This window comes from Amblyraja radiata, chromosome 7 (assembly GCF_010909765.2).
Source record: "Amblyraja radiata isolate CabotCenter1 chromosome 7, sAmbRad1.1.pri, whole genome shotgun sequence".
Classification (NCBI taxonomy): Eukaryota; Metazoa; Chordata; class Chondrichthyes; order Rajiformes; family Rajidae; genus Amblyraja; species Amblyraja radiata.
This window is the reverse complement of record NC_045962.1, coordinates 12,401,039-12,413,039: the sequence shown is the minus strand read 5'-3', so window position 1 is coordinate 12,413,039 and position 12,001 is coordinate 12,401,039. Positions and strand designations below refer to the sequence as shown.

At 47.1% G+C, this 12,001-nt stretch overlaps 1 protein-coding gene across 5 annotated transcripts in view; it reads right to left on the bottom strand.

The window, feature by feature from the left end:
• hecw2 (HECT, C2 and WW domain containing E3 ubiquitin protein ligase 2) overlaps positions 1–12,001 on the bottom strand; it is a 342,360-nt gene that overhangs the window by 80,097 nt on the left and 250,262 nt on the right. For all 5 annotated transcript variants that reach the window (XM_033023729.1, XM_033023732.1, XM_033023733.1 and 2 more), the window contains one exon: positions 11,880–11,976. In XM_033023729.1, the coding sequence (XP_032879620.1) occupies positions 11,880–11,976 (97 nt within the window). The remainder of the gene's footprint in view (positions 1–11,879; positions 11,977–12,001) is intronic.

Here is a 12,001-nt window from a genome sequence, read left to right as displayed (position 1 = left end):
ATTTATTGGCAGAGCAAGTCTGTCTGAATTATACATCAAATTCACCATGGCATAATCACTGCTGTGGAAGATATTGCATGCAATTATTTTTGGGGGATGAGATATCAAGCAGTAGACTTCATGTTCACGATGTACACCTGACCATGCTAATGTTGACTTTTATTGGTAGAAATGAAAACACACCATTCCATTTACACATGTTTTGTGGAATTATGTCATGCCAGATGAGTATTTCAAATCATGATGTAGACTTACCTCATTAGATTGTCACACAGCAGAGATAGTGACACAGGAGGCAAAGGTGGACTGGGCCTATTGCATGCTGGGTTTTATAACAGTTGTAGACAGAAAACTGAAATAAAACTGCAACACCACCAGCACAACTATGCACAACTATTGTACCAGGATGATTAAACTTTGTTATTGCAGCTATTCAGAATGTGGGCCACACAATCACAATTCACCAACCCTGTAGTCAAACCAACAATTTCACAAACTGAGTCATGAGGTCGGCCGGACTTGCTTTTTAAAACAAAATTGCAACTTCATTCTCGTGTAGTAACATGGAGTCATACAGCATGGAAACGGGTCCCTCGGCCCGACTTGTCCATCTCAACCAAGATGCCCCAGCTACATTAGTCCCACCCGCCTGCGTCTGGCCCATATTCCTCTCTAAACCCTTCCTATCAACACACAAGAGACGGATAGATTCTTGATTAGTACGGGTGTCGGGGGTTATGGGGAGAAGGCTGGAGAATGGGGTTAGGAGGGAGAGCTAGATCAGCCATGATTAAATGGTGGAGTAGGCTTGATGGGCCAAATGGCCTAATTCTGCTACTATCACTTACGGCCTTATGACCTGTTCATGAATCTGTTCTCAATGTTATATTTATATTTCACTGTATTGAAAAAGAACGGGCAGATCATTTGAGAAAGACGTGCTCTCTGGCTGTGGCAATATGCACGTGTAATCCACTGTAAAAGGGTGCCACCATTTTGCCGGCCATGTTCATATGAATTTGCAACCAGCCCCGTTAGCCTGAATGGTTACCCAATGGTTGGCAAACTACTCAATAAAATAGCACTTGTCAATGTCACCATTACTCTTCTGCTGAATTACACAGTTGCTGATAAAACACACAAACAATACAAAATATTATCATGTTGAGTACTAACTCAAAAGAAGTGGAAGCCAGAATAAGTGCGCTCCCATGTGCAAGTCTAACTGGCCCATAATATTTCTACTGGTGCAGGCTTTATACCCCAGTAATCAGTGTGCATTTGTCGGTAATAATAAAGGGAGTTGAACACAAAGTTGACACCATAATTGGAGTTGAACACAAGTTGACAAGATGAAAAGATTCCATCTTTTGGAATTCCCTTGCCTTAATCCCTAAGGCACACAATGGTTACTCCTGTCCCAAACTAGATTTTGTGGTCAGCACAAACAGATAATGATATTTCTTATATCCCTTCTGTTGACCTCAGTGCTACCTCCTGTTGCCCCATCACTCATGTTTCTGGCCTCCACCTTTCAGCTTCAGCTTCTCCTAATCCCACTTCGATAAACCTCATACTGAACAAATAAGGTCATAAAGTCATGTGATAGGAGCAGAATTAGGCCATTCGGCCCATCGTCAACTCTGCCGTTCAATCACGGCTGACCTATCTCTCCCTCCTAACCCCATAACCTCTGACACCCGTTCTAATCAAGAATCTATCTATGCCTGCCTTAAAAATATCCACAGCCTTTTGTGGCTTCTGAATACAGAGCTCTTCCTCAGCAGTCCTTGCTTCCCCACCCATCTTTTCCAGGCACGTGTTTTCACCACCACAGTTAACCCTCTCTCATCTTAAAAACGTTCCACCCACCCAGGATCTATTCATTCTCCCAGCACTTGCCCTCTGTACAACTTGCAGAGTCGCACATGATATCATTGTCTCAGTTTAGGTCAGTTTCCTTTGTCCATCCCCCTGTGAAATTGCAGCAATTCAATTTGTCATTGATCAGGAATGTTCAGTCATCAACCTTTACCTTAAAGAGGCTTTGTGCCATCTCCCCGATACCTTCTCCTACATCATTCTATTTCATTCTTTGCCACAGAAGGCTGTGGAGACCAAGTCAATGGATATTTTTAAGACAGAGATTGACATGTTCGTGATTAGTAAGGGTGGCCGATGTTATGGGGAGAAGGCAGGAGAATGGGGTTAGGAGGGAGAGATAGATCAGCCCAGTGGTGGACCGGGTCTAAAAATATTGGTTGCCAGGAGACAAAGGGGGCCCAATTCATCAGGGGCCCACTTGATATAGGGGGCCCACTTCATCAGGGGCCCACTTGCCATTGGGCTAGCTGACACCCTGGCCAATCCGCCACTGGATCAGCCGTGATTGAATGGCGTGATGGGCCGCATGGCCTTATTCAGCTCCGAGAACTCATGAACATCCTTATTTGACTAGAGCCCAACCACTGAACATCAGGGCACCCTAAAAAAATCTTCAGGCGCCTACAACTATAATTGTCTCTGACTCCTTGACTTCTCTCAGCCCTAATTTGCCCCAATGGAGCTCACTGCCAGTGCGAGCCTTTGATAGGACGCATCACAGCCTTTGACGCAAGATTGAATCAAACAACATCAAACAACTCAACTATCCCCATTTAAATTTCCTCTTGACCCATCTTTCAATTAATAGACAATAGGTGCAGGAGTAGACCATTCGGCCCTTCGAGCCAGCACCGCCATTCACTGTGATCATGGCTGATCATCCACATTCAGTACCCCGTTCCTGCCTTCTCCCCATATCCCCTGACTCCGCTATCATTAAGAGCTCTATCTAACTCTCTCTTGAAAGCACCCAGAGAACCGGCCTCCACCGCCCTCTGAAGCAGAGAATTCCACAGACTCACAACTCTCCCGGTGTCTCACAGGCATGTCCCACAACCACCGTTACTTGGTCTTACACCTGGCGGTCGGAAGGGACTGGACAAGGGTTTTTTGGAGAAAATGCAGGAGTAGGCAGGAACAATGAGTCTGCCAGGGCAGTTGTGTTTGTCGATTTGGGGAAAGAGTTGGAAGGAATGTGCAGGCTTGGGGAATTATAAGCTTGGAGGCTGTGGAAGTGAGATCGACAGAGGCAATGAGATTGGAGATGATTTGGGAGCTGGTGGCCTGTTTGTCCATGGGGTTATGGTCAAGGACGTGTCCAAGAGCTGTTGTGTGGCCTCAGCATCCATCCTGGAAGACTACACTTTCCTTGTCGGAGGGTTTTAAGACAATATTGGAGTTGTGACTGAATAGGTAGAAGGATGCATGTTTAGAGGGGGTGAGAGTGGAGTGGGCAAGCAGAATGGAAATGTTGAGACGGTTGATACCACAGTGGCGTTGGACATAAAAAAAAGGCCCAGAAAGGGCAGAGGAGAGTAACGTTGGAGATGATTGAGAAGGGGTGGTCAATAAGCCCACAGGCAGAAGACGAGCTTGACATCAATGTGGGCATGAGGCTTGTTGAGCTGTGGACACTGGGGAGGGGGTGAGGGTCAGCAGTGGTGGTAACCCCAGTCTGGGGTCGGCAGTGAGGGTCAGTGATAGCAGTAACTCTGGCCTGGACCAGTGATGGCCAGTGATGGCCAGTGCAGGCAGTGAAGGCCAGTCGGCAGTGGTAGTGAGCTCGGCCCAGGCCTGAGCTTGTCTACAACTGGCGAGGCGGTGAAGGTCATCAGTGTCGGTAACCCCGGTCTGGGGAATGGCCCAGCAGGTGGTGCAGGCCGGGGCCGGTAGTAACCCCTGTCAGGGGACGGTGGGCGGCAGTGAGGGCCAATGGCCGCTGTAACCTCAGCCAAGGCCAGTGCTTGTCTGTGGCTGGGAAGGCGGTGAGGGTCAGCAGCGGTGGTGGTATCGCTGGTCTGTGCCAGTGATGGCCCATGTAGGCGGTGAGGGCAGTGGTAACATCGGCCCAGGCCTGAGCTTTACCGGGCAGGTGGTGAGGGTGAGTGGTGGCAGTAACCCTAGTCTGGGGACAGCAGGGAGTGAGGGTCCACGGTGGTCTGGCCCAGTGAGGGCAGTGAGGGCTGTGGTCATCTCGGCCCAGGATTGTGCTTGTCTAGGACACGGAGGCGGAGAGGGCCGGTGGCATCGGCTGCACCCGGTCAGTGGGCCACCACGGAGATGGCTGCCATTCAATGTCCTCAGCATCGGAGGCCCTGCTCCTGTCTACACACAAAATGAGGAGCTTGCAACCACACTCTACTGGGTACAGATCCAAGAGGCACCCAAAAGACAGGAACATTCTAAATCTTCATTGCTTATGAAAATGCACCTTTCAATTTAAGGTCATAAGGTCATGTTAGGCCCATCGCGTCTACTCCACCATTCAATCATGGCTGATTTCTCCCTCCTAATCCCATTTTCCTGCCTTCACCCCATAACCCCTGACACCCGTACTTCATTTGGACCAGTGCACTAATGGAGATGTTGGTCACAAAATCCATCAATATTTAAAAGTGGCTAATACAAGATATAGATGAGAGAACAACACAAACTCAGGTGACTTCACTTGTACCATGATGAAATGTAATACTGTTGGAAAAACAGTACGAGCTATTCAAATTGACTGGAATTTAAGGAAGATTAATCGATCTTTATTTTCTTTACAACAAAGTCATCCACCACAGAGTACAACTTTCCACAGACTACCAAAACACACAAATAAATGACAAGATAGAATCTATGCATGGCCAAATTCTTCACCGCCTAACAAAATAGCAAATGTAGGCCCCAGCTATCTCGTGTGGAACAGCCATAATAATTAGGAAGGAACTGGAGATGCTGTTTTACACTGAAGATAGACACAAAATGCTGGAGTAACTCAGCGGGTCAGGCAACATATCTGAAGAAAAAAAACTTTTTTTGTCTGATGAAATGTCTCGACCTGAAACGTCAGCTATTCCTTTTCTCCAGAGATGCCGCCTTTCCCGCTGAGTTACTCCAGCTTTTTGTGTCTATCTTAGCTTTAATAGTTAGTTGTGTAAATTATCTATTTTCTGTTAATTAAAACCATAGGACTCTCTAAAACATTAGAAGGTTACTAAATTTAGTATGATTAGTGTTAGTGTTAGTTTAGTTTAAGAGATACAGCGCGGAAACAGGCCCTTCAGCCCACCAAGTCCGCACCGACCAGCAATCCCAACACATTAACACTATCCGAAACTGGGGACAATTTTTACATTTATACCAAGCCAATTAATGTACAAACTGTACGTCTTTGGAGTGTGGGAGGAAACCAAAGCTCTCGGAGAAAACTCATGCAGTCATGGGGAGAACGTACAAACTCCGTACAGACAGCACCCGTAGCCAGGATAGAACCTGGGACTCTGGGGCTGTAAGCATTGTAAGGCAGCAACTCTACCGCTGCACCACGGTTTGTTTATCAGAACATGATGTTTATCAAAAGTTGCATTCACAGGTTGTGGATGTGTCTAGGTTAATTCTACGTTCTTGAGTCACAGCCATCAGTGAAGACACGGACAATGTTGTTAGAGAAATGGAAGCGCCACGATTAGGGTGGCACGGTGGCGCAGCGACAGAGTTGCTGCTTACAACTCTTGCAGTGCCGGAGACCCGGGTTCGATCCTGACTACAGGTGCTGGCTGTACGTTCTCCCCGTGACCTGCGTGGGTTTTCTACGGGAACTTCGGCTTCCTCCCACACTCCAAAGGTTTGTAGGATGATTAGGCTTGGTATAAATGTAAATTGTTTAGTGTGGGGATCGCTGGTCGGCGCTGACTCGGTGGGCCGCAAGGGCCTGTTTCCGCGCTGTATCTCTAAACTAAACTAAACCGTGAAGGAACAGGGACGTGTCTAAGTCAGGATGCCGTACGCCTTGACGGGGAACCTGGATAATAGTGTGTTTGTTGGTGGGCCCCTGCTGCTCATCCTTCTCGATAATAAAGGACCCAGTTTGATGCCAAGGAAGCTTTGCCCATTTGCTGCTGTACGTCGGACAATCTTCTCCACTTACAAATTCAGCAGCAAGAAACCCATTAGCAGCCCTCAGTAGGACTATGATCGATGCACAAGCCTTGTTCAAACACATCCATGTGTGTCACATTATTCCTGGAAGATTCATATTCACAACTCTAATGAGTTATTGACTGCAGGAAAGCCAGGCATGACCTCTCCCAATCAGAACATCACCAGTCCATCTCTTATTTGCCAGAGAATTCAGATTTAGGAGCGTGTCAGAGGCAACACAGCTGGTAAACACAATCACAAGCCAGTGCTCGACACAAGGATATTAATTCACGATTAAGAATGTGAAATTACCCCATTAGCAGTTCATAAACTCCACTGCTGGTACAAGCACTCTGAACGCAGTGGGGACCACAGACACGGAGGTGGGTGACATTTAAGGGGGCTGTGAGAGTACGGTTGTACAGAGACGGATGTCACAAGCCCACCCTGATAAACAACGCAGCCATACATACAGGGGGTTCGGGGAGTGTGGGGTGGGGGCTGAGCGAGTTGGGACTGGGAAAGAGAGGGGGTTGAAGAGAAAAGTGTGGACAGAGAGAATGGGGGTGTGGGCGGGGAGTGAGGGTGGTACGGGCAGAGAGGGGGGACAGAGGAGGGGGGACAGAGGGGGGAGGGGTCAGAGAGGGGGGACAGAGGAGGGGGGACAGAGGGGATGGGAAGGGTGAGGGCAATAGAGAGGAAAGGACAAAATGAGGGGAGGAAAAGTAGGGGGAGGGAGAGAGGGGATAGTCGGTGTGGGGAGAGAAGGGATGGGGAGAGAGGGGAGGGGGAGAGAGGGGAGGGGGAGAGAAGGGATAGAGTCGGTGTGGGGAGAGAGGGGAGGAGGGGAGAGAGGGGAGGGGGAGAGAGGGGAGGGGGGGAGAGGGGAGGGGGGAGAGAGGGGAGGGGGAGAGAGGGGAGGGGGAGAGAGGGGAGGGGGAGAGAGGGGAGGGGGAGAGAGGGGAAATGGAGAGGAAAGCGTGTGGGAGAGGTGAGGTAAGGGGAGGGAGAGATGGGGTGATACAAAATGTTGGAGTAACAGCAGGTCAGGCAGTAAGTATCTCAGGAGAACAAAGATAGGTGGCTTTTGCGCCAGGACCCTTCATAAGACCAATAGTGGAGGTGATGTGGAAAGCTATATGAGAGCTTCACCGAACACATGCTCAGTCTGGCAAAGCCTACTGGATCTCCCGGTTGCTCACCACTTTAACTCCCCTTCCCATTACCGTACTGACCTTTCTGTCCTGGGCCTCCTCCTTTGCCAGAGGAAGGCCACACGCAAACTGGAGGAACGGCATCTCATATGCTGCTTGGGTAGCTTGCAGCCCAACAGCATCAACATTAAATTCTGCAATGTTAGGTGGCTATTACATAACCCTCCCTCGTCCCTTCTCCCCACATAAACCCCAACCCTTCTCTACCCCCCTCCCATATATCTCCAATCACGCCTACCTCTCCCCATCCCCTCCCCTTCCACCTACATTCATTCCTCTAGCTTCACAATTCACAACTGTTCAATCCTCTTGTCTCACACCTTCAATTATTTTCTTCTCTTGGCCTTTGTCCAACCATCTGCCTGTTAAAAAATCCTCCGAACCTGTATCAATCTATTACCTGCTGGGCTTTGTCCTGCCTCTCCTCTCCCCACCTTACCCCCACCCCCACAATCAGTATGAAGAAGTCAACTATCCATGGTCTCCTGAGATGCTGCCTGACCCATTGAGTTACTCCACCAGTATTGTGTCATCATTTGTAAACCAGAATCAGCAGTTCCTTGTTTCAACATCCCTTCCTATAGTTGAATGATTTAAACTGAACACAGTACTCTAAATGCAGCCTCACTGATGTCCTAACTTCTATACTTAATACATAATGTAGTTTCTTGACAAACCCTATCCACCATGACACCACAGGTGTACGTAGGTGTATGGGAAAGAAGTGTGGGGGGGCAAAGAGTTTTTGTGGGGGAATGTTTAAGGGAGGGAGGAGAGTGAGGGGCGGAAGGAGAGGTGAGGGGTGGGGAGAGAGGTGAGGGGTGGGAGAGAGTTGCGGGGCAGGGGGAGAGAGGTGTGGGGGAGAGAGGTGGAAGAGGTGAGAGGTGAGGGGCGGGGGGAGAGGTGAGGGGTGGGGAGAGAGGTGTGGGAAGATGTGAGGGGCAGGGGGAGAGGTGAGGGGAGGGGGGAGAGAGGTGCGAGGGAGAGTGGTACAGGAGGAGAGAGGTGGGGGGAGAGAAATAGAAAGAAGGGTGGGAAGAAGAGGGGGTGGATAGAGAGAGAGGAAGGGAGAGTAGGAAGGATGAGCTTAGAGAGGAGAGGAAGGAAGGAAGAATGGGAGGCAGGAGAGAGGAGAGATGGGAGAGCAGAGGGTCAGAAGAGAGGGGTAGGGACGAGGGGGGTGCAGGGAGCAGAAAGCTGTGAAGGAGAGAAGTAGTGGAGAGAAGTGGTGTCATGGTGGTGTAAAGAGAGTATTGAAGACCCAAAGGGATGTAGTGGAGGAAAATCAATTTGTCTGATAAGAGTACTTTTTAAATATTATTCTGGAGGTCCTTGTTTCACAATATATACATCCGTTACACAAATATCATTGCACTATATTACAAACGATAACACTAATTATAGATGGCCAAATTAAAAGACTTATTAATTAACAATGTAGACAATAGACAATAGGTGCAGGAGTAGGCCATTCGGCCCTTCGAGCCAGCACCGCCATTCAATGTGATCATGGCTGATCATCCACAATCAGTACCCCGTTCCTGCCTTCTCCCCATATCCCCTGACTCCGCTATCTTTAAGACCACTATCAAGCTCTCTCTTGAAAGTATCCAGAGAACCCGCCTCCACCGCCCTCTGAGGCAAAGAATTCCACAGACTCACAACTCTCTGTGAGAAAAAGTGTTTCACCATCTCCGTTCTAAATTCCGTACCCCTTATTCTTAAACTGTGGCCCCTGGTTCTGGACTACCCCAACATCGGGAACATGTTTCCTGCCTCTAGCGTGTCCAAACGCTTAATAATCTTATATGTTTCAATAAGATCCCCTCTCATCCTAAACTCCAGAGTGTACAAGCCCAGCCGCTCCATTCTCTCAGCATATGACAGTCACGCCATCCCCGGAATTAATCTTGTGAACCCACACTGCACTCCCTCAATAGCAAGAATGTCCTTCCTCAAATTAGGGGACCAAAACTGCACACAATACTCCAGGTGTGGTCTCACTAGGGCCCTGTACAACTGCAGAAGGACCTCTTTGCTCCGATACTCAACTCCTCTTGTTATGAAGGCCAACATGCCATTTGCTTTCTTCACTGCCTGTTGTACCTGCATGCTTACTTTCATTGACTGATGAACAAGAACCCCCAGATCCTGTTGTACGTCCCCTTTTCCCAACTTGACGCCATTTAGATAATAATCTGCCTTCCTGATTTTGCTAACAAAATGGATAACCTCACATTTATCCACATTAAACTGCATCTGCCCACTCCCCCAACCTGTCCAAGTCACCCTGCATTCTCATAGCATCCTCATCACAGTTCACACTGCCACCCAGCTTTGTCATCCCCAAATTTGCTAATGTTACTTTGAATCCCTTCATCTTAATCATTGATGTATATTGTAAATAACTGTGGTCCCAGCACCGAGCCTTGCGGTACCCCATTAGTCACTGCCTGCCATTCTGAAAGGGACCCTTTAATCCCTACTCATTATTTCCTGTCTGCCAACCAATTTTCTATCCATGTCAGCACTCTACCCTCAATGCCACGTGCCCTAATTTTGCCCACTAATCCCCTATGTGGGACCTTATCAAATGCTTTCTGAAAGTCCAGGTACACTACATCCACTGGCTCCCCCTTGTCCATTTTCCCAGTTACATCCTCAAAAAATTCCAGAAGATTAGCCAAGCATGAGTTCCCCTTCATAAATCCATGCTGACTCAGACCGATCCTGTTACTGCTATCCAAATGTGCCGCTATTTCATCTTTTACTCCTTTTTCAGTCTTCAATGTAGACACAAGAACTGCAGATACTGGTTAATACACAAAAGGACACAAAGTGCTGGAGTTACTCAGCAGGTCAGGCAGCATCTCTGGAGAATGTGGATAGGTGATGTTTCGGATCACGACCCTTCAGTACGTCTCATGTGATTGAAAAACAGATATAAATCTAGATCATAATTCATTATTTAAATATAACGTCACGGAATATTCCTCTGCCATTTTCCAGCCACCCACATTTGACCAGTTGGAGCTGCAGTTAAGTTACTTATGGACTTTAACCTTCTGTATGAAATGTGTAAAATGGACTGTAATCATCAAAGCTTGCATTGTAAAAGCCCTGTCCCACTGTACGAGTTCATTCAAGAGCTCTCCCGAGTTTAAAAAAAAATCAAACTCGTGGTAAGCATGTAGAATGAACGTAGCGGGTACGTCGGAACTCGGGACGTCTCTTAGCGACTCGTAAGGCTAACGGCAGGTAATCGGGAAACGGGGTAAGCTCAGAAAGACTCGTGAAGATTTTTCAACATGTTGAAAAATGCCCACGAGAGCCCCGAGTACCGACGAGCGGCCATTACCGTAAATCTCCGAGTTCGAATCAGGGCAAACTCAGGAGAACTCTTTGAATGAACTCGTACAATGGGACAGGGTTTTAAGACTTTCTAGAACCAGGGCCTAAGTGCTTGTTTGCCCTATTCACAGTGAAAAGCAATTTGGAAACTAGTCTCTGGAGTGATTGTTTGCAATCCAGGTCTAAATGATCTCAGTTACTCTATTACACATTTATACTGGCCGGCAGACCACCAGTTCTCAACAATAACCCAACACAATACAGGCAGCCAGCATTGTCACAACTTTAGATAAATACAGTGATTGAACATCTGCTGAAATGTTGCTCCCTTGCGATATATCCGGTTTCTGCAGGTGTTGTCACGTGATATGGATATTTAAAATGTAAATGGGAGCATCCATGCAATACAGGGTGGGTTGACCATCTGACCTTTGCCAGCTTCTCATCACAAACTGAGGTGCATCGCAGGGATATCTGATCATACATTTCAATACGTTACTCCATTAATGTACAAATCACTGTTGCAATCTCTTGCTGACTTTGCCAAAATTAGTCTGTTCAGGCAAAATTAGGCAACCTTCAAAATTGTGTGGGTACATTTATCGGCAAACAACCAGGTGAACAGTGTGCATAGAGTTAGAGTGCTGAGCATACAAGCATACAAGCACTAACACAAGTCAAGCTTCGAAGGAATTCTCCTCCAAGGGTTTTGTTGGCAAGACCAACTAACTAACTCAGTGGGATAGGCGGCATCTCTGGAAAGAAGAATGGGTGACGTTTCGGGTCGAGGCTTCCAAATTACAATTAATGCACTCAATGGGGGTTTGATTAAGGCCTTTTGAAAAAGAAAAAGAAATTGAGATTATCATGTTAAAGTGAGAATTGAAGTTGCGAATACACTGAATGATTCTTTCCTCGGCCACTGGGACAAAATAAATTCTGAGGTAAAAAATCAGTAATAAATTACGAATCATAAGTAACAAATTTGCTCATCAAACTTTGCAAATCCTTTCCTCAGAAAAGAAATCCACTGCCTAGAAGTAAATCACTGCATGTTACTATATGTTTTGTGAGAAGAAAGTGTGTGATGGGGCGAAAGTGTTTAGCTTCCCCTTTCTTATAAAACATTGCAATTGTCAAGTTTTTTGTACAATTACTTCCAATAAAATAAATATTAAAAAAAACAACAGAAAAACCCCATTGCAGCACGAATGCAGGGACTGGGATATTAGAGGAGTGACTGTAGCAGAGAAATGTGCAGCATCACATAACCAGTACCACCACTTGGACAATCAATGGGATTACCTGAGTGAGTGATTCCTGATAAGGTCTGGCTGCCGTTCTTGAAGAATTTCAAAGATGTTTGGTTGACGCAGAAATGCTACAATTTTATCATTGTAAGCTGAAAACAACAGAATATCTCATCA